The following is a 23461-nucleotide window of genomic DNA, read 5'->3' as shown; positions in this document are numbered from 1 at the left end:
TGAGCTTTCTGTTCAAAAAGAAAAATCCACGTCTTTGTCTTTCGTCCCTCCTCTTCCTCCCTCTCACTTGTTATTTGTGTTTTCCGACCTTCGTGGTCTTGACCCCAATTTAGCTCATGAAAGGAGCACGATGTAACGATTTGGAGGTGTGTGTGTGTGTGTGTGTGTGTGTGTGTGTGTCTGTGTGTGTGTGTGTGTGTGTGTGTGTGGAGGACGGAGGCATGGGTGTAAATTAGTGAGACTCCCACGGCGGCAGTGAGGCCGATTCCTCCCCTCGACGTTTCTCATCTGCTAAAAAGTGATCGGAGCAGAATAATTACGACTTCTACTTCATGCACATATACATGTGCACATACATGTGGCACCTGTGTGTCCTTCTACTGACCTGGAACGTACGTGTGACGCGGCCACTTGCCGTGGAGACAGACCCCCCCACTCCACCAGGAAGAAGAAGAACAAGGACAAAAGGCGAGGGAGTATATGCGTACGCTCAATGGTCCCTGTTTGATTCCAGTGGAGGGGGGTGGGGTGGCTGCACGTCAGCCCCCCTCTCGCATAGAGTTCATTCATTAAAAAAAAAGAAAAGAAAAGGTAGCGTAAACACAAACGTCAACACAAGAGGGTAGCAGGAATGAAAGAAGGATCCGTCTCTCGTGCTCATCAATCAACGTGTCGATCTCGTCGCTCGCTCTTAGACAAATTCAGGTAAAGGTCATTTTATCAAAATCATTCAATGTTCTGCTGTAAGATTGTAATTTACTTCTCTTGGCAAAAAAAACAGATGTCCACTCAAGGTCCGTGCGACTTCAACGTCTCGAAGACGTTCAAACTTTTCTTCTTTTCCGAAACACTTGTGGGACTTTTTGTCCACGTTTGGTGTTTGAGTTCTTGAACTCTTTGCCGTTGTCTGCGGGCGGGTGAAGTGTTTTTTTTGGGGAAGTTCGGCATCGACGTCTTTATTTTTGGAGAGTGGTGGAACAAGGGGAACGAGGGGGCTGAATGAGGAAGGGAAGGAAGTAGGAGGGAGGGGGGGCGTCCTTCCCTCGGCCGTCGGCCGTCGCTTGTTTTTTAGACTTGACCCTGGTCTGACCTCCAGAGGCGGCCATCTGTCTCCTAAAAAACATCCCGGCTTCACCGCCGCCCTGACAACTCCGTCGACCCCCCCGCACCGGCCCCCCATCTGTCACTCGACGTCTCTCTCTCTCTCTCTCTCTCTCTCTCTCTCTCTCTCTCTCTCTCTCTCTCTCTCTCTCTGCTCACGCTAATAAAATCACGCTGACACCGTCATCTCCGGAACATTTACATCACATGTACGGGAAAGACAACAGAAAGCTCCTTTATGTAATTACGAATATGGCTTGAATTTAAAAAACTAAAAATTCTAAATAAATGGTAGAGAAATCTATTGAACAAAGTCCAGCAGGGATTAGAGGAGATGGCTCCCGCAGTATTGTCTGATTGGTCAATATTCACCGTCATAGTGTACGAATCGAGACACGATGAGACCGAACTTGCAGCAGGTTTAATTGTATTTTCTCTGCTCACTCAATACAATTTTCATCTTTTATTAATCTGCGCGGGGCTCGGAGGCCTTTGTCTGCGCCTCGCTGTTATAACCGGCTGCTTGTTTGTGAAATGCCAGAGGAGCTTCGGTCGGCGGGAGCCATCGATTCATTGATCTGAGATCGGCGGAGGGGGATTCAATTGAAGAGAGGGAGGGAGGAACGGCCTCAAAAACACACTCTCATCTCCATGTGTGTGTTTCTTTGTCTCTTACCGTTTACACACACACACACACACACACACACACACACACACATTCCCCGTTCAGTGCTTTTAAAGACAATGGCAACTCACTCATTACAACTGACAACCACAATACTAACAATGGTTTGTGTTAATCCCTTGTTCAACTCAAGAGACTGGATTCACATCCTGTGGGTGCCGTTCTTTGTAATCCCTCGATTTGAAGACCAAGCGTTTGATTGGCTGTGAGCTTGGAGAAGGCCCGCCTCCAACAATGGCACCTCGGTAGAGAAGTGCGCTCTGCTGCCACCACTTCGCCCCCGTAGTGTCATTTTATTGGTTTGTTGGCCAACTCGAGACTTGAGCTGTTTGATAACTCCGGTCTGCGTGTTTGGCAGCCTTTTGTAATAATACAACTAAATCAATATCCTTTTTAGGTACATATATAAGTTTGGGCTTCAGATTGTCAGTCTGACATACAAGACATAAACAGACTGGGCGACTAACTTAGAACTCCTTTATTCCACAAACTTAAGTTTCAAATTCTTAAACATGGCCAAAAATTTGTTAATAGATCACAACGTCATTGGTTGTACGGTAGATTTGTATTATATTTGTAGTTTCCTCCTTCTTCTTTGTTATTAAAATGTATTAAAATTTGACAGAGAAGCTACAGAAGAGAGGAACCTATGTTGACCTTATAAAGACTTGTGATTATTTGTTTTTAAAACCAATGTATTCTTCATGTTGGTTATGAAAAAGTTGTTGTGTGATGTTCCCCTTAGTCTGCAGCGACTATGAACCCTGAAGCGAACCAGACTGAAGTTAAACGCAGCATTTAAATGCTTTAAAAGTGCAAAATAAAATAAAATACTTGAGATGTAACATCGTTGTCCGCCATCTTTAGAATTCCAGGAGACGCGACGACACGTATGTGCAAGCAGGGAACCAATGAACCACCTCATTCTTAGCTCGTTGTCGTTGTGTACGGTGTCGTCGGCCTCAGACGGACCTCAGAGAAGGGAATGAATTCCAGTAAATGGTCCGGCCGGTCGGAAGTGGAACCCGGGGACCTGCCGTTTCGTGGTATTCGCCCTATCGGTCCGCCCCCTCTGACTATGTCCACCCATAGACTTGTACCATTTTCAGGTCAAAGAATGTAGAGGTCCTCATGTACCTATGCAGCTACAACGCGTCTACAGTTTGACATGGTGGAGCTAACGTGTGTATCGTAACTGTGGTGTTTAAAAAGCTGTGTTGACTCTGACTTGTCTCCGGTTTATTTGTCTGTGCAGGACCACAGCGGAGAGAACGGTGGAGGCAGCCAGGTGCTGTCCGTGTGTGAAGACTTCAAGCGCGAGCAGTCTCGGATCAGCCGGCTGGAGAGACAGGCCCAAGACTTCCTCAATGCTGTGTTCCACAGAAAAGGTAAGACACACACACACTGTCTCTCATCAGTCATTTCTTTACTCATTACCACATTCCCTCTGGTCATGAATAACTATAATATCTTGGTATATCCAGAGGTGTATATTCCGACAGGTTGAGTCTGAAAATTTGGTTAATCCCCATGAGAAATCAGAACCCTGTACGGAAATTTAATTCTATATTCAGACATTACTTGCATGTAATTATTTTCCATAGCAACTGGAGTTAAAACCAGACCTTTTAAGACTTGGGGAAAGTGATGAAAATTTATAGAATTGGCCACAGCGGAAAATTATATTGCTTTTTGTTGCATTACTCAATATAAAACCGTTAATGCCCCAAAATTGGTGATGGCCTCCAAAGACAATCTGCTAAATTAAAATTATGAGTATAGTCTCATCTGCTGAGTAATCTTTTCTTTGTGAGTCTATGGTCACGTCAATTGAGAATTATATAGAACTTAATTTGGTGGTTACTGTATATTAGGTCCTTTCAAATAATAAGATAAGTCCGAATATCTGTTGTAGTTATATCGTTTTTTTAGGGGGTTGGGGAGAACAGAGACATAGCATCAGTTTAATCATTACAAAAAACGGACCTATGAAGTTTTTCAGGTAGTTTAAACTGTGGACTTTGGGAGTTCTGACATTTTATCGTCAATGAGTTGTGAAAACGTGAGAATGCGTGGATTAGGACTGACACAAGCCTCTGTTGGACACTGGTGTGTAAAGTTGTGTATCATCTGCATAACATGATAATCTGTGCAGTTTCTAAACGGATAAGAAAAGGGGACCACGGATCGATCCCTGAGGGACACCGCATGGAACTTCATCAAAAAGTTTCACATTTGGGACAAAGGCATCTCTGCCCTCTAGGTAGACCTCAAACTGGTTAAGATCTGGGCCAAAGAGGCCGACCCACTTTCTCAACCTGTGCCGACAGTGCCACGATTACTGCGAGAGGCCATGTGGGAAACTGTGCAGTAGGTTATTGTACATGGCAGTGGTATAGTGAGATACCAGTGAGGAATTTTGGGAGGGTAGAGACTTAGGATAAGATCACCTTCGAGATTTGTCACAGATGTTATTGACTGCACACAAAACTCCAAGGAAAAGGCCCCAAGACTGGAGATGACCTATGATTGGTCACCAGAGTGCTAATCAGAGCAGGACAGAACCTTTTCCTGGGCTCGATCTGAATCCGATGAGGTCTTGTGGTACATTCAGGCTGAGTAGGGACCGGATATCAGACCAGGGGATATGTCAGGTTCACTGTAGGACTTTTGCATAATTGGTCACATGAGGATTGCTGCCTAAATGTTGAGAGGCAAATATAAAACTGCAGCATAGTTGATGCAAACGTACAGTAGCCCCGACCAATGTGCGGGCTGATTAACCTTCAGGCCATTTAAAAAAACATTTCCATAAACCATGACATTGTTTGTTTTTTCTGATTGGAAGAATTTTGCATATGCTTTTTTAACTAGAGATCTTTTCATTGGCATTTTCAATACTTTTTTTGTTGTGCTCCTGCTCCAGCTCAAGCAGCACATGACTGAAGGTGCTGGCAGTTATGCCACAGTAAATTCTTTCCACGCTTTTTGAAGATTCCCTTTGATAAACCTTGAGCCTGAGGGGCAGACGCGGTGGAAGGGGAATGAAAAAAAATGTCCAAAATGTGTAGGCGCAAATGAAAAGAGAGAAATGCTCTGTTGAAGAGTTCTACGAGTTTCAGTTTATGCTGTGAAAAATGAACAACTGCTTATAAAAATGAGTCATAACACCGGCTCGGGTTTTACAAAGAACAAAGGTTTATGTACAGTAGAAGTATTAAACACGTGTTCCTGCACCTGCAGCGAATATTTAGCATTGAACAAACTCCACTTAGTTTTATTCTTCTCACCAAGGGAGCAGCAGTTTTAAAGCACAAACAATTACAGTTGCGAAAGATGTTAAATTACAATCATGCACATTACAGTACATGATTGGATTTTTTTAAACTTTTCTAAAATGTGACAACATGCAGATAGGTATAAATACAAATATTTAAATGTCACATAACGTAAATGATGGCAAAAATATTTCAACTCAACTTCATAGGTTAGCCTGGTTGCTCCGGAAAAAGCAATATTTGTTAAACGAGATTACTAAAACGTTTTTGTATCGAAGTTGGATTCTGTTCTTCATTATGTGACTAATACTTCAGTCCGCACTAGTTCGGGGGGCAATCCAAAAATGATGATCTAAACTGTGGTCCTGCTTTTCTAATGTTCACATGAGAATATCCAGTTTGTCAATTATGTGAGTTATGAGTGGGGTTGTACAGACCAACATTGTTCAAGACACAGTTTTGAGGAATATCTCTTTTCCGGCACCAACTCCTCATTTGCCATGTTGCTAGCAAACGTTTCATATCACTAGTCCAACACTGTCCACCCAAAAGTGGACACGCTGTCAATCAAGACGACATCATTACTTTGATATCATAATTCTTCTTTATGAGCTCTTGGTTGAAGTGTTTGAAAACTCCAGCGTCACTGTCCCGTCACTTGATGAATGCAGTCTTGTACTGAGAGATCTCAGACTCTTGTGGTAAAACCAAAGCGTATCAATGCGAGATTATTAATGTGTCGCCTCGAGTGTGACAGTAGTATTTTCCAGTAAAAACTGACACCAAAACTTTAATTTACGTTAAATTTGAATTTCATACAAAAAAACTGCTTATTTAACTTGTTAAACTAAATGAACTCAGAGTCCTGATTTTTTATTTAAAAGTGATGGACGACTGCAGATGTGACATTAACCTTCATATTATATCATTGTATTTACAAAACAGTCCAAAAAAACATCTGATGGATGTCTGAATATTTGCACAACGTGTGTCGTGTGTGTTTTTCAGGAGGGAGGAAGCAAACGTATGTCGCTATATATACATGAAATGTATTATTATTATTATTATTATAGACGGATCAGCTGACGCAAACCAAACACGAGTGTCACATTCAACGAGAGGCAGGAACGCGGCTCAGGAGCGTGTTCTGTGACGCGACGTCACTTGGTTCCGCCCGTCTCTTACAAGAGGAGGAGACCAACCACAACTTGAGCTTGTGCACATTAGATGATAAAAAATGTCCCCTCACTGGACTTTAGGGACAAACGTGGTGCGTTTTAACTGCGGTGTGATGGATAATTAACGGCAAACTAAAGACAAAGGCTGAGATTAACATCTCCCGTTCAAATCGAAACATACTACCTTTTCTCCTCCAACGTAATCGGTCGTCCATAGCAATCATGCCCGAGCAGTACCAATCACATTAACGCCGCCGTGTCTGAATGTACGTCTGCAGACACTTGAAAAGAGACGGCATTGTTGATTTTTGCTCGACGCTTGACGCTTGACGTGTTGCTGTGGTAGAGTAGCTGCTAAAGAAATACCCAGGATGCATTGTCACATGATGTTAATTCCCAAGCCCGACTGTATGCAACACACATACTCTATGTATGCCGCCTTAATGACATGAAACAAACACTCAGACATATGATTATAGACATATTCTTTAACAAACTTTGCAGCTGCCTGACCTCTTGTGGACCTTTGCACACGCCTGCAGTGTTGCACAATGGCCATTTCCCCGCAAAAGCACGGCACCTACGTCGGCTGGATGCCGGGGGTTTCCCCCAGGAGACGCCCCGAGGTGGCCGCCTGCGCCTGACGAAAAAGTTCGAGGCCGCATAACGACGACGCATGTCCAGCAGATGAATGCGCCTCCTGGGTTTTCGCGCGGTGCATTCACATACTAGGTGTAGAACTGAAAGAAGATTCCCGGAGTCGGAGTCACGTCATGCAGAGGAATCAAATGACATTGACGGCGGATTATTGAATCTACAAATGGCAGCAGCACCTACGTTACAGGTGCACGGCGACAGTCTGGCGGTGAAGAACGTGAGAGCTCGAACGCAGCTGAAATGAAACGCTGCCGAGAGTCAAACACTGGGAAAATAAAATGTATCTTGTTCTCCAGTGATCGACTCTTTAATCACGACATCGCCGTCGCTGACTCCTCTTCGCCGAAAAACCACAGCGGAGCATTAATCCAGTGGCGATGAGCCTAAATACTCTTAAAACAATTGTCATGTTTTTATTGAATATTGATCAAAGCAGCTGGTGGTTTATCGCAGGCCGGATATATTTTGATCTCCTCTTCTTTCAGGGGAGCTTACCGCCGCCGCCTTTTATTAAAAACACGTCCCGGAACAAAGAGGCTTTGTCATAATTAGTTTACACCTCTTTTTGTTTTTGCTGCTGTGTGTTCGTCTTCAGGTTATTGTTCCGATCCGTCGTCGCCAGCGTTCATCGTCGTTGGCGGTTTGTATAATCTGTAAAACATGTGGAAATGATTCTGCTATAGTGTCATATGAAGCCAGAAATCCAGAACCAGAGCAATTGCACAACACATATTATATATATATATATATATATATATATATATATATATATATATATATATATATATAGGTTTGAAGCCCTCATTATAATAAGGATAATTAAAATGAATTAAAACCTCCCAAGACGTTTACTTGTAGTCTGCAGCTCAGAAAAGCGTCAGGCTGTTGTTAACCCGAACGAATGAAACGTCCAAGTGAACGAGTACGAGGAGATTATCGGTGGTTTTACAGTAATTTTCTCACATTAACTTTGCGGCGCTCACTGCTCCTTTTTTTTGCGACAGTGCCGAGTTAAAAACAGGATGCATTCTGGGAAAAGGGGGGGGGGGCAGCGTTGACTCGCTGTGCGACGTTGTTGTGCTTCAACCTTGCTCAGTGAAGTGGACAGAACATGAGTGTTTATGCACAGCACATAATATATGTGTGATTCTTTTTGGGATTATTTCTGTCGTATCTTTAGGATTAAATTTTTTTGAGCTAATGTATTGTTTGGAGGATTTAGGGGGTTCGACTCGGTGGCGAGCGTTGAAGAATCCAAATAATAAAAGCTGCTTGGTCGCGGAGAGATAAGTAACGTGGACGTATCTGGGACAATGCCAGATTAATGCATTAATGACAAACGAGTGTCGTCACTGTCACCGTTCGGCTCAGCGTGTGTAAACCGGTCGGATCCATGACCAGTGTTTGATATGGGTTTGTTTTGTCGCAGCAGGGGATAATGGAAAGTTATGTTTTGACATCTGTGATTTTTCAAGCCACATTTTCAAACAGTCCTGGTTCTGCTCTTGCTACGACTTAAAATGCTGAATTACAAGACACACGACTAAAACTAAAGCTTTGGTTCAATCTGGTGTGATATAATGTGATATCACGTGTTGCTATGACTGGAAACAGCATTACAATATGATACAATACATTTTAATGCTGTGTGTACGCAACACTTGTCGTTTTACACCTTATACATTTCATTGGTCTTCAGTAACTAAATGCTCTACTTTAGTAATAATACTATAACCAGTTATTGGGTCAATTATGTTTTTGATTTATCATTGAGCCTTTAAAATTTAAGAGAATTGTGGGAAATGGTGCTTTACACATTAGCCAGAAGATCGAAGCAACCTTTTGAAAGTGCCTGCTTAGTCCGACATATTCAAATTACAATAATACAAAATCATCCTCAAAATTTGAGACGCCGAAACCAGACAACGGCTGTTGCTTCAATTTGTTTACAAGCAACAAATTGTTTGTTTTTGTCAATGGAGTAATGGATTAATTGATTTATTGCCGTAGCACAGGGTTGGTTTGTGGATTGTTAAAACGCCTGTGCAGATTAAAGAAACATCCAATGTTGCACTTTCTCTTATAAACTACTCTGATACTCAGCAGACTTCTAGAATTTTTGTGAAAGAATAAAGGATAAAATCTTTCAACTTCAAGTAAACACAACGGGAGCTTTAGTTGCCGAATGAGGATCAGTACTCTGTTGTACACGCGTACGTACTCTGTCCATATCATGATGCCTCCGTCGTGGTCGACGGGCAGGATTAGGCTGCTTCTGGGTGATTTTTGGGATTATTTCAGCAAAGCATCAGGATTACGTTGGATGAAATGGGATAAACTGTTGAACGTGGCAATGACTGAACAAATTCCTGGAGGATGGGATGCTGACATATATTTGCCTCTTCTGTGTTGTTTCTCTGCAGACCTCCCAAGTTTCTCAGACCCTCACATTCCTCTAGTGGCTCGTGAGATCATGCAGCGAATGATCCGTCAGTTCGCTGCCGAATATACCTCAAAAACTACTCAGGACGACCTGCCCCTGCCCAACGGCACCATGAAGGACCAAAGCCTGCCGATAGCGGCGTCTCTGGCCTCGGCCCCCTGCTCCCCGCCCGGGGCCCTTCTCGCACCGAGCTCCCCTCCATCGTCTGCCTCCTCCTCCCCATCTCCAACCCCGGGGCCGGGCCTCAGCCCCGCCTCCGCTGACGCCGCCGCCGCCGCCTCGGCACCCGCCTGCACCCTGAGCAGCAACGGCACGGGAGCCAGTAACGGTGGAGGCGGAGGAGGAGGCACCGCTGCTGCCTCTGCACAGAATCCCGTCCTCAGCAAGCTACTCATGGCCGACCAAGACGGCCCGCTGGACCTCACCCTGAAAAGGAACCAGGTGGACGCCGAGCCCAGCCAGCAGGGTGAGAGCAACGACACACTCGTCTTTGTCCCTTGTGAGGACATTGTGTTAACTTTCCTAATCGACAACACGACCACCCCATGTCTGACCTGATGGGAGCCTCATGCGCCATCTTTTTTGGCCCAAGATAGAATCAGTGTTCTTAATGTTGCTGTAGGACCATAGTCCCCATATTGCTCTTGTCACAGGTATACACACACACTTTCAACAGCATTTTTTTAAATATTAAATTAGAGAAATTGTACATTTTGAAATAGTTTCTCCCGCTGAATGCTGTTCAATTAATAAAACGATTAAAACAAAAACAGGAATATAAAATACAACTTAAAAAGACAAAGTCAATGCAAATTCATCAAAGTACATCAAATCATCAAAATACTAACTAATAAAGATGTCTATTAAAGTCATTTATAAAATCCAGCCACAAAGAAAACACAATAATTATAACCATTTTAAATTGCTGAAAGTAATTTTTCTCTCCTTTTTTTTTTCTTGATTCTTGTAAACATTTGAAGCAAGAGTTAAACATCAGATGACAAAACTACGGAAGAGTATTAGGGCCAGGCATAAGAAAAGAAAAATGAGGGGGAAGATTTTTTTCATTTATTTAACATTTCGACAATAAAGTTGAAATGTCGACATTAAAGTTGAAATGTCCCTAAACGTCCGTGTGGTGGTTCCAGTTCAGCTGTCACACATCCACGTTAACTAGCGTTAGCAAAGCTACGCTAGCTTCGCTAACTGCACGCCTCTCATAATTCATCAACGGTTGTTTGCAGTTGATCGTTATCATGTCAGGACACACGTCGACGTTCATGTTGCAAACACCCGTTGTCACCGCGTCGTTTCTTCCAGATTCAGCCTGTCAATGATAATGTCGCAACTTTACAACTTGGTTAGCAGCTAGCGTTAGCTTAGCAAACTGGCTAACAAAACATCAACATCCGGTTGTTTGGTGCTTTATTCTCGACATTTTGACGTCATTCTCGAAATGTTGAATATAATCAAAATCTCCCCCCTCATTTTTCTTCTTCTTATGACTGGCCCTAATACTCCTACGTACAAAACTCTGAGAATCTATATTTTTTTCTCATTTCCTTGACATTGTCCACAGACTGACGATAGAGACTCAACACACACAGATTCATGATCCTAGATCACTGAACATCCCTCGTCTTTTGGATTGAGCCCTGGCAGCATGACACCCGGCTCTGAAACGTGGCCCAGGGACTCAGTCTCCGGTTAATCAAACTAAACCAGCAGGGGGTCGGTGTTTCCATCGGCGAAACAAGCCGCAGGGTTGAAGCGACAGCGCGCTGTCTTTCGTGCCTCCAGCCGCAATGTGACCGGTCACCCCGCTTTAATACCAGCTTTTTGGAATCTGATTACAGTAAGCCTCTGTAATTTTTACAAAAAAAGAAAAAGATTTAGGCATTTACATCCACCGCATGCTCACACGTTATCTCTCTCTCTCTTTCAAACACATGAACACAAAACACCTTTCTGATGAATTGTGAGTCAGATTATCCTCAGAGCTGGATCTCGCACACGCACTCGTTTAAATTACATATAGATGTGGTTTCAGGAAAATATTACAATGTCAACGCTCCATTAATCAGTGATTATACTTAATCAGTGAGTTGCATCAAATGTGAAAAGGTGAAGGGATGAACTCACAGACCTGTGCGGGTTTAGCTCACAGTTTTGGTTTTAATGGCACATTTCTCATCAATCTCATCCACCGGGTTTCCAAAACCGACAGGAAGCTATTTCAGCAACTGCAGATCATTGTCCACCGCCGGCCGAGGGTCGAGAGACGAGGCGGTGGAATCAGTGGACACACGGAGACTGAATCCTGGGTTTCTGTGCATCAGCTGGACACAACCATGACTTTACTGGGATCTGTTTGTTGAAACCCAGGGCGACCTGGATTTTGGGCGGCAGGAAGTGGTTTATTGATACTTGAAGATGTTTCACCTGTCATCCAAGAAGTTCCTTCAGTTATGGGGAAAACTGCAGACTACTGATTGATTATCATCACAACCATCAGCGACCATGAATTCTACACTGCAAATTATTCTGTGATTGCCAAGATTTAAAATCTTTGATTTGGAAATATGAGAATCAATTCAGCGCAGAGGAGGACCTTGTTAGTGTAACACGTTTTGTAAAGTAATCGTGGGTTGTCATCTCTGGATGTTTTGTGACTGGAAGTGAGTGGATTTTGATTAAAAATTTGTGTTTGTGCCAAAAGTGTGTACACACATGGTTCTTGAGTCCTGATGTGTAAGTGCACATACTGCGACTCACAGGAGCAGATTCATTATTTCCCTGTTTCCTCCGAGGGAAACTGTGTGAGTGAGTGTTTTTTCAATTCTAATATCACCTAATGTTTTTCTTTTTGGTACGATTAAACCACAAAGAGCCTCTGAGGATTAGCGAGTCCGGTGCCCATACAGGGTTGTGTGGGTCAGAGGGGTCAGAAGGTCGGCTGCACTTTAGGGATTACGGCAGCAAAACACAGAAAGAGAGATGGTGTGTTTTATGAACCCATATGTTTCCATTTCCGTGTGCGCTGAAAGTTTTTCTGTATTTCAGGTTTTCAATTTTTTTTTAAAAGGTGAAAAAAAGTGCAAAGGTTTGACCGACACAAATGTCAGTCTGTAAACCTGAAATAGCATTCGGGTCTCAGTTCGAGATTTCCTGGAAAACAGTTGAGTTTTCAAAATCACAGTCGGGGTTTAATGTTAACAAGGTTCATCTTTGGTTAACTTTTGTTTTTCCAAAGGTTTTACATATTTTTGTCTTTTTTCAGATGGCGTCCTGGACCTCTCCACCAAGAAGAACCACAGCGCAGACGGCCACAAAACCTTCGCCGGCTTCCCCCCTGCATCGGGGGTCAAAGGGTAAGACAACCGGATTAGTCAAACTGGCGACTGTGAGCAGAGCGGCGGTGGTCATGTGCCCAAAACAACACCGGAGAGGTTAGAGCGGCTCCCTGAGAGCACTCGTGAGTTCATAACACTGCGTGGTAGATCCGGCCCGGGGTGATGATGTCACGACTCGGGTTCTGATTCATAACCTTCTCACTTTTAGTCAACAGACACTGGCGCCGGCGTTTGTTGACTGACACTGAAAAGACGTCCTTGCCTACGTCTTGGTTGAAAAGTCGTCTCTATGACGTCTCTGACTATGACGTCTCCCGGACGACGGTCCGCCCAGATATAGCCCCCCCAACAGAAGAACAACGTCCTGATGACGTCTGGTGATTGGCGGGGTCGAGATGACATCCGTCACAGAAATGGTTTCTCGTCCGTAGTAATTAACGTTGTTTTGGTGAATATGCTTCGCATGTTCATGTCGATACGATGGAGGAAATATTTTGACAACTGTATTTTTTTCCCCTCGATATTTCTTTTATTGCCTTTTTCTTGCCTTTTCAATGCTGTTGAGCTTTCCTTCCCCAGACCGCGTTTTCTTTTCTTCAGCGTTTGAGGAAATAATCAAGGCATTAACTCGGCTGAAGAGCTACTAACTATGTTCTTTTTAGGTATTATCTAATACTAAGTTAACGTTAAATCCAACGTGGTAAAACAGAACAGTTTCATAAAAGAGGCATGAGATAAAGATGAGAACAAGTTGGTGAATCTTCTGATGGGAGGCAGCAAGTTAAAACACCAGAACGATGGACGGTCCGTCACATCTGCAAGGGTTCAGTCCACCTCCGCTCAGAACGCATGGAAGTGTCTCTCCTACCACTTGCATGTATGATCTCATATAGTGCAGTTGTATCCAGTAAAAAGACACAGAAGCTGTTGCAGATACTGATCTGATCTGTTTGTCAGTCGTGCAGCTCTTCCCCTGCAGATACTGTGTTTGTTTTCTCTTTTATGTCAATTACATTTGACTTTCTCCTGTGAGTTTATCATTAAAAAACACAGGCAGGGATGTTAAATCGCCCACTTGTCACACGTTCTACAACACGGTGAAGATTTTCAAAGCTGCAGAGGAACTTAAGGAATTCTGTTGAACGCGGTTCGACCCTCATTAAAATCCCTTCTCCCGTGTCCCCCCGTCGTGCCGTACGTTATTCATGTTCCGTCGCGCGTCGTTCTATTGCTCTAATAATGTGCTGTTTACACAGATACAGTTTTTCACAAGTCACAGAAAGGCCAGGAACAACCTGTCGATAGTTGGGAGTGTTCGCCCTAAAGAGAATCGACTTTGTAGAAGGAGCGAACCGAACATCTGCAGGTCTCGACAGTAACATGCCTCCGGTCCGTCTTTCTTCATTTTTGGGGGGCGCGTACCGCCGAGTCCTGCCAACGCCTCCCACGTCTCACACATTCTATCTCTTACGTATTGGTTTCCTTTAGCTGATCGATACGTAAACTACCATCGTCTCTTGGCAAAGTTGCACACTGCGTACTTGTGTACAGGTATTTATAATTCCGATCCCGGCTCATTGTCCCGCCCGCCCCAGAGAGAGAGTTCAGCGGCAGTGCACGTCGAACACATGACGGAGGCTTGACCGCTTTTCTTTTTTCGTCTCCCGTGTCAGTACCTTTATTGACAAACCCCTGTGCGTTGCCGCCCGATCGTTTATTGATGAACATGTTCTCTGCCTTGAAGTCATGTTTTTGAATCAGCAGTCATCGTACTCGGCGCTTTGCGTCGGGAGGGAATAGGCAATCACCGCTGATCGAAGCCGCCATTTCCAGGAATACTTTTGATCTGTAGGTCAGAGATGGATTATGGGAGAGGTTCGATACGCCGAGCGGCTGCGGTGGTGGAGGATCGTGGGCATAGAAAAGTTGCGCCCACCATGTGGGCAGTGTCTCTTTGATCCAGTAGAGAATACGCCTTCCGACCGCTGTAAGATGTGAGAGGCGTTGCATTCACGACGGAAACAGAGAGAAAGTTATTACAACGTTTTTCAGTTATGGACCTGACATTTAACCCGGATCTTTAAAATATACTTCCGGGTAATTAAACCTTGGATGTTACTTCTATAGTTTAAGCCACTGTGTTGGATCGTCGTAAAGGTCTATGATCAATTTCCTGGTTTGGAATCAATCTGCTGTCTGACCACAACCGTCAACTTGGCTTGGACGCCCCCAAAAAAGTGGTTTAGTGGATACTAAACCACGTTTTTTGGGGTGGTTCTTCCGACTGTTTGATTGTCTTTGTTGCTGCCTTGGACCCCCTATGTTCCCAGATCCTAGCAAATATTCTGTAGTGAGTAAAATTATTTCATACCCAACAGAAATCATCAGTCGAGAAGGTTTTGTAGGAATGACCACGTTTGTTTCGGACCTGATTGAGCATGGTTAGTTCACCTTTGATGGTTCAAATTTTTCTAGAAATCATAATTTTTCCGCGGGGCAATTAAATTTTTGATGCCATCCTTCACGGGCCGTTCTAAATTATTGAACATGTATATCAGACTAAGGGGCTGGAACTGCTTCTCTTTAGCAAGGCGTCTGGTGTCAGGCTGTGGTGGTTTGGATGTCATCTGTAGCTGGTTTGGTGGGTTGCCTCTTGGTTCTGACCGTGCCCGCGTAGGTTTTTTTCCTCGGGTGCTCTGGCTTACCCCAAATGTTGCATCCGGTCTTAACACCTTATTGCCTGCTCTTACACTCCACAAGCGAAGGCCGGGCGAGTAAACCTATAGGCTCAATCAGAAACGGCACCTTGCGCCCCTCAGGACAGGAGTTTTCCAAGGTCCCAAAGGAGCTGATGCCCGGAGCCTCAGTGGGCCTCTCTAATGATCCGCTCATGTATTATTTACTGCAGGAGGAGGTGGAGCCTGAGTTTCCACCCCCACTAACACCAAGTCAGTATTTGACAGGCTAACAACCCCCAAAAGCACACGGCAGGGTTAGCGAGTCCATTACATGTTTCTGGCCTTTAATTAAAAGAAAAAAAATCTCCTGACCATGTTTCACATGACAGAATAACATTTTAATTGTTTTTAGATCTTTAATTGGGATTGAAACTTAATGTATTACCGTTGTTCAAATGCCTTTTCAGAGGATCTTGCCCAAATGACCGGACTGCAGTAGAATCTATACTACGAGCCTGACATTTTTTTAACGAATTGATTAAAAATGAGCTCAAGGATAATACGACCATGCCTCAAAAAGCATTTGAGAACATTCACACTGTTGCATAAGGAACAACGATCAGGATCCTCCCGTGTTGTGTACCTTTATTTCCTTTGGTCTTTTTTATTTGCACCAATTTTCTGCTCACATTGAATCCTCAGATCCACCGTCACTGGAGTCTGGTGCAGCCCTCCCCCGATGACTGTATGCCTACAGTAACCGAGCGCTCTATTAGAGAGCAGACTCCAAAGCCTCTCGTTAACCCTGTATTGTTTTCGATGAGCCCCGAGACCGCCCACTGTGATAATCTGTCTTAAAGCTCCTGCTGGGGACTCCCCACATCGCACAGTCGGCTGCACTGAAGCTCACCAGAATACGGTATACAGTACGTCTGCCGAGATGCTATTTCCCTCAAGGTTCTCTTCACCCTGCCATCCCCCGACTTGACAAGCCTTTTTCCTGTTAATCCGAACCTAAGGGAACATTTTTAGAAGAAGTCTTTTCCCCTGTTGCTATAGTTACTTAGCTGCAGGAACACTGGCTGCATCGGCTCAAGTGCAGGCACTTTGCATGTAAGTGTATGTTTTAGCTGCAGAGAGATGGTTTTACAGAAATTCGAAAACATTGAAAAGCTCAATGCTTCCGGCCAGCGCTTGTTCCAAGAGAGAGGAAGCGAGTGTTCTGAATTCAGTTCACTGCATCTTCATTCATCCGAATTCTAGAAAATCAATTTAAGATGTAAAGAATAATATAAATAAGACATAGGAATTGCACATCATATCACGCTTTCCTTTTTAAAATGTAGTTGTGAAGCGATATCTTCTCGCAACTCTTGGGGACAGTTTAATTAATCTGTTAAAGTGTTTTAATATGTTAATGTACGAACTGTGGGCAGAACTCAACAGTCACATTTCTCAGTGCCGTTGCCTAGCACCAGGAATCTACCTTGGTTTGCTATTTTTTGTCTTTCTGATTGATTGGTTTTGATATCAAGTTATTTCTGCTTTTTATTTAATTCAAGAAATGATCTACTGTGAAATGAAATGTTTTCTTGGAAAGTAGTCTTAAATTATATCTGCTCCCTAGAAAAAAACATCAGCCAGAGTGTGCATGAGCTTGATAAATAAAAAATCCATAAAAGAAGAATACATGTGGATCAGATCATTTGGCTGAATCTAAAGAGTTCCCATAACCCAGAGTGTGTAGTCGGCTTTAAAACCACGGTTATTGCTTCTCATGTTGTGTCCTTGCTTTCAATCTTCTCCTCCCAACTCTTTTGTTGTTGTTGTTGTTACATTATTGATTAGCTCAGCAGACACCGCTGCTACGTATGGTATTATCTTACTTTTTCTTGCCACGCTCCCATTCTGTAAGTTTGGTCAAGAACCATCTGCGACACATGCTGGATGTCGTCCACAAATGGATCCTTCAGCTTGAATTTCCATTTGAGGAAGAAGTCGATTGGAACCAATTGGAGCGACTAGGTTGGATGTGGAGCGACAACACACTGTGAGCGGGCACGTTGTCATGATGCAGCACCTGGTTGCAATCTCCCCATTGTTTGCGAAGAATGTCCTACCTCAGACGCCACAGTGTGGCTCAGTAAAACTTGACATTCTGACCCTTACTTGATCTTCGCCTCGCCTTCTTCTGTGAAGACTCCTGGTTGGTCATTGCCATAAACCCTACTAGTTGAGTCCTTCTGGGCCTGAGATCCTTGCAGACTTCGCCACAGTTCTGCTGGTGGAATCGAAAATGCGGAACTGCAAGTGGATTTGTAACACAGGTCCTGATGTTGCTCCAAGTCTGAATGCACTTGTAGAGTCACTGCAAAGGGCTGAGAAATACAATGTGTATGAAGACTGTTTTGTCCACCTAAGCCTACTAATGTTTTGCTTGAAATAAAAAAAATGCACAAGATATTTCTTAGGTTTGATTTATTGGATTTATTCAACAGGTCTTTGTGGATATAGGCAGCTCCACTTCCCCTCTGGTAAAATGCCAAATTGGAGGAAACTGCTCAGTACAGCTACGTCTTTCCACTGCCTCAGTTTCTCTGGACAATCTACAGACTCACTTTCAAAGGATTTCATTAAGGATCAAGTAATAGTAAACAATAAATGATGAAAACTTCTGTGGTTTATCTCAAAATGTTGTTGCTGGCAAAACATGCTGCTCTTTCTCAAATATAATGAATATGTGGTTTTGTTATATTCTTTGTGATTTGGGATAACTGACACTAAATAATGATTTAGCAAAGGTCATTTTTAGTTTGTTTTTTCTCCAATTCCAGTTCCAATGAATACAGTACAGACTATAATCTCAAATTGGAAAATAATGAATGTATCAAACTTGGAGCGGAGAATCAGTCATGTCTTAAATTGAGATGTCTGTCACTGATTCTAAATTCTCTTCTTTCTTTTTTTTCTCCATCCAGACGTTCCGTCAAAGTGGAACATACTGTGCCAGAGGTGGATGAGGAGGATGGCCTTCTGCAGAAAAGCTTGCAGGACGGACTGAGGGAGAACTACGTCAGCTCCAACTCCTTTAAGCCCCCACTGGCCCGGTCACTGCGTATCAAGGAAGAGCTTCTCAGCCAGAAGCACCTACTGCTGAGCCAGCCTGCTGCTCTTTCATTGGCTAATCTAGAGTCAGCCGGCTTGCTCAATCATGGGCAGGCTCACTCCCTGCTTGGCCAGAAGGGCTCTTCCTCTTTCTGGGGAAGCAAGGCCCACCTCGAAAGCCTGATGAAGCTAAAACAGGCCAGTGGAGCTCTGAGCGGGGCCCTCAGCGACCTCAAAGACCTGCCTACATTCCTGGAGAATCACCACCTCAACCACCACGGAGCCTTTTCCATCAAGAGTTCCCTCCACCACCACCACCACAATCAGGTCTCCAAGGCCCAACACCACCACCAAATTGATGGCAAGAGAGACCAGGGCCATTCACCTCCTGTTGACCTAAAGATCCCCCAGGTTCGGGGCATGGATCTCTCCTGGGACTCCCATGCCTCTGAACTGTATGGCTATGGCGCCATGGGGGTTGGAGGTGGTGTGGAGAACAACCTGAGCCGGAAGCTGAGAGCCATCCTGCCCAAGCAAAATCGCCGAGGATCAAGCCTTGGGAGCCTGCTGGACGGGGCCGCCGACTACTGGAGCTCTGACTTGGAGCACTCCATTTCCGGGCCAGCGTACTCCACCTCCGATGTGGAAGGGGACCCAAGCTCCAAGCAGCCAAGAAAGAAGAGGGGCCGCTATCGCCAGTACAACAGCGAGATCCTGGAGGAGGCCATAGCCGTAGTGATGAACGGGAAGATGAGCGTGTCCAAGGCTCAGAACATGTATGGCATACCGCACAGCACCCTAGAGTACAAGGTGAAGGAGCGCATGGGAACCCTGAAGAACCCCCCAAAGAAGAAGCTCAAGCTCATGATGAAGATGGAAGCCGGAGGCCAGGATTTTCCCACCGAGCCGGAGAACACGCCCACCTCAACCCCACAAGACGACGGCCCGCCACTGGCCGCCGCGGAGCTCAAGGACAATGTAAAAGAAGAGATTGATGACAATTTCAAACCAATCGACTAAACAACTTACACATGTAAACCTCAGTCTAATGACTTTAAGTAATTTGAAAACGGATGGGGCTTTATTTGTGCCAATTTCCTTTGCAGTATCTGGGTGAGCACAAACGCAGGGATAATATGAGGAGGATTCTTAAAACAAGCTGGAGAGAAACAACTAATCGGATGGTATTTGACCGGCGTCCCCTTACGCGACGCCGTACAAGTATTTGTTTGGCTTCCACATCCAGGGGCTGAACAAATGCCGCTAAAGACATGAGTTAAATGACAATTGATGAAATTTCCTTAAGCATGCTGATAATCCCTAGCCCAAAAACCCAATCGCCCCTATTTCTGAACTTGAAACACTGAACCATTGCTGCTTGTAAATGCAGTCTGGGCTTTGTGGACTATTCCAATTTGGGGAGCAAATGAGGGGAAGGTTGAAAATTGACTCCTTTAAAAAAACAAAACTCACAAATTTGTCCCTTTACCACTCCCCCTCTCTCATGGATTACTGACCATTTTGGTAAGTGAACTGTCTATTCTACTATTCGCAGCCAACTGTAAAGTTTTAATCATCACCACTGATATTCCTCACCAGGGTTCTGAATCAAAAACCCGTTCTCCTATTGCCAGGTAGCCATGACGCTTTAACTGCAAAGCTTTTCTTTTCCTCCTTTTAAGACATTCTGCTTATATCTGTGCGAATGAAAGCAACATTGACCCGTCCTTTCTTTTGAAAGAGAAAAAGACACACAAAAGTCATTCAGGGATGCATGTTTGTGAGTATAGTGGACGACTACTGACTTCTACAACTGACTTCTTTTCCTCTTACCTTTTTTTCGTTTTTGATTTGTTTTGCTTTCTTTTGCACTACACTCTTGGGTCTGGCGCTTTACAGACCAGGTTACCTCGGCATTGTTGCCCTTCGCATCATGCACTTATTATGGTCTGTCTCCGAAGCCCAGTCGCAAACCTCGCAATGGGTTCAGGGGTGCACGCCGCCTGTGTAACGCTGATCCACGATCAGATCCGGGAGGCTCTTTTAGAAAACCCTCTGTTTTGCCAATGGACAAGTTGAGGGGGTGATCTGGTCGTGGATCAGCTGTTTTTTCTCAAGGCGGAATGCTACCTCGTGGACCTCCCATCAGTGTCTCACTGCTGATCCTGGAATGCCGGCGATGCCTTCAGGTTGCCCCCCCGAACGGTGACTGGAGTGAGCTCATCCCCTCATGGTGATCTCTACCTGTTGAAGGCCTTTTAGGATCAGAATGTGAAACTCTGCTGCTATACAGTTATTTATCTATCCTACACAAGGTTTTAGCTAAAGCCTATGCTAATGAGTTTTAGCTAGTCTTCGCTATCAACAATACATTTCTGATGTTTTGGGTTTATTTTCCTTTTCTAATCAAACTAAGCAGAAGCAGCTTAGCTGATGAGTTTTTATCCCTCAAACGTCAAAGACAGTTTTAGAGGCAGTTTACTACAACAATGTGCATTTATAGGGGGGGAGGGGCGATATGCAGTGGGGGAGGTGTTAGATGATAGGGGTGGGGGAAAATGCAGATTTTAATATATTATAAGTTATTATGACTGATTATGTAAAAGCCAATCCGTGATTCTGGGTGATTTCTTTCCTCCTCATTTTTAACTCAGGGTAACTGAGACAGACGATGTTGGTTTTCATATACGGTAATTTCCTCTTGGACCTAATAGTTGACAGACAGGAGGAGGACGACACGCCCTCTCACCAATGATGAATGCTCTTGTGTGCGGCGTGAGTCTACGTGGCAGACGGACCTGCTGACGAATCACGAAACAGAACGGGGACAGAGCGCGCCGACGACGGGTTTTGGGAATCGAACTTCTAAAATGGCACTTTTCCGAGAGGAAAAAAATTACGAAGACACGAGCGAGAAACATCTGTCGGAGGTTATGCATGTCGTGTAGCTCTTCTCTGAGGGATGGAGTCGGAGGGCAGAGAGATGGAAGAGGAAAAAAAAAAAAAGCTTTAGTGTGTGAAGACTTTCAGAAAAGCTGCAGCTTGGACCCAAACTTCTTCGCCCTCTTGTTTACCTCCGCAGATTAAAACAAAAAGAGGAAGGAGAAGAAAAAAAACAGCTTGAACATGTTGAGTTTTGTGTCGTGTCGTCTTTGTCGCTTTCCCCCTCCGCTCACCGCTGAAGCACCGGGGACAGAAAGACTATCTCATCACGTTTTAAGCAGGCGGGGAGAGAAAACCCCTCAGAGGACACGGGTGGAATGAAAAAGAAGAAAAAGGAAAAATCTCTATCTGTGTTTTCCCATCAGGGAATCATTGAAGGAGATGAAACGAGCCGTTGGGTTGTTGTTGGTTTTTTGGGGGTTTTTGCTCTGTGGTAAATGTTGCTCTTCGCTCCTGACGCTGCCTGGTGCTCGTGTGGCGTCTTTATAATCTGTGTTCCGATGAAATGACGACGACGATTCGCTCCGTTAGAAATGTATCGTGTGTTTTAATTTATTTGATCTGTTGGGTTTTTTCCTTTTGGTTTTTTTCTTTTGATTATTCTCTTGAAGAAATGGCATGCACCACTTCCTACTGGCTGATTTTGGGCGTCAGGCTAAAAAACGGATTATTTATGCTGAAAAGGATTTGAAGTCAATTAATCTCGAGAATTAGACTCTTTTACTACCTGTTGCACACAATCTCTTCATCGCCCCCGCTGGAGTCTGTCAGCTTCCTCGGCTTGATTGGCATCGTACAGTAATTGGCGCACTCAACGGAAAGACCCCCCGCACCCCCTCCGGACCGACAGAATAACCGGCAGGACATCATGCATGAAATGCGTCCCAACACTTGACAATGCCGAGCATTTGGAAGTGTCTAAAAGGTTCTTGTGCGCGTCGAGTCGGACCCAGCGAAGGACAACGCACTGATCCGATATTGAAAACAGATGCACTTGTCGTGAACACGCCTCTTGTGAAAAGGCACGAAGGCCCCCCCCCCCCCCGCCCGCTACTCGAACAGAACAAACAAATCATGTAAAGCATGTAAAAGCATGGATTTGTGCTAGTAAATGTAAAAAATATATACGTGTGTGTGTGTAGACGTAGTGTAATTGGCACTTAAAGCACAGGTTTGCATGGATGAACTCCAACAGCACTTACACCGAATTCCCCCTGAGAGGGGCGATTCCTCCAGGGGCCAAACGATCTCTGTGTATAATTTACACAAATCTTCTAAATCATTTACAAAAAAAAAAAAAAAAAATCCCCCTACCCTCACTGTGCAATTGGCGAAAGAAAAAAAATTGTCACTGCTTTCTAAGAAATGTTGTTTTGTAAAGAAAGTCCCATTCTCAAGCTGGATCTGATCTACTGAGGTGCATGCCATTTACGGTTTATATGTATTTATTTAATTCAAATTTTTTTCTTGGGTTCTCCTGATTGTTTGTGGTCACGTGGTTAACGGATCCTCATGTTCGAACAAGTCCCTCCTCCTCCTCCTCCGAGTCTCACTGCAGTTTTCTGAAGAAACCCCCAAAACTTTATTATATCCTTAAGAGAGCAGTACAGTATGTATCTATTTATATACACATATATCGACAAATACTCACACAATGAATGTAGTGGACTGAAACTCTTCACGTAAACTTCTTACAACAACACCACAACAGAGATCTGCAAAAAGAAAGAAGATGGCACCGTCCGTTCTTATTTTCTTCTTATTTTTTTTTTCCCCACAGACTGTTGTTTTCATCCTTTAACTTTTTCTTTTATTTCCACTTGTGCGCCACTCGCATCTGGAAACACAGTTGTTTTCCGACGCAGGCGTGAACAACAGTAGCCTTCAGTACTGTAAATGTCTCAGGATCGAGCCGATGGGATGGGCAGCAATATTTGTCAGTCGGAAAAAAATGGCGCAGACTTAACTACCTGTACTAGATGTAATTTATAGACACATATATATACACACACACATATATATATATACATATATATATAT

General features: G+C 44.1%; 1 protein-coding gene across 1 annotated transcript in view; it reads left to right on the top strand.

Moving 5' to 3' along the window:
* The window catches only part of lcor (ligand dependent nuclear receptor corepressor), a 65902-nt gene extending 43115 nt beyond the window's left edge, over positions 1 to 22787 (top strand). Inside the window, exons 4-7 of the mRNA XM_035637890.2 lie at positions 3042 to 3174; positions 9323 to 9808; positions 12623 to 12713; positions 18352 to 22787. Coding sequence (XP_035493783.1) covers positions 3042 to 3174; positions 9323 to 9808; positions 12623 to 12713; positions 18352 to 19498 — 1857 coding nt within the window. The 3' untranslated portion in view covers positions 19499 to 22787. The remainder of the gene's footprint in view (positions 1 to 3041; positions 3175 to 9322; positions 9809 to 12622; positions 12714 to 18351) is intronic.
* Positions 22788 to 23461: the final 674 nt, after the last annotated feature.

Source organism: Scophthalmus maximus, chromosome 8 (assembly GCF_022379125.1).
Source record: "Scophthalmus maximus strain ysfricsl-2021 chromosome 8, ASM2237912v1, whole genome shotgun sequence".
Classification (NCBI taxonomy): Eukaryota; Metazoa; Chordata; class Actinopteri; order Pleuronectiformes; family Scophthalmidae; genus Scophthalmus; species Scophthalmus maximus.
Note: the sequence above shows the minus strand (reverse complement) of the source record. Positions and strands in the feature narration are given on the sequence as shown.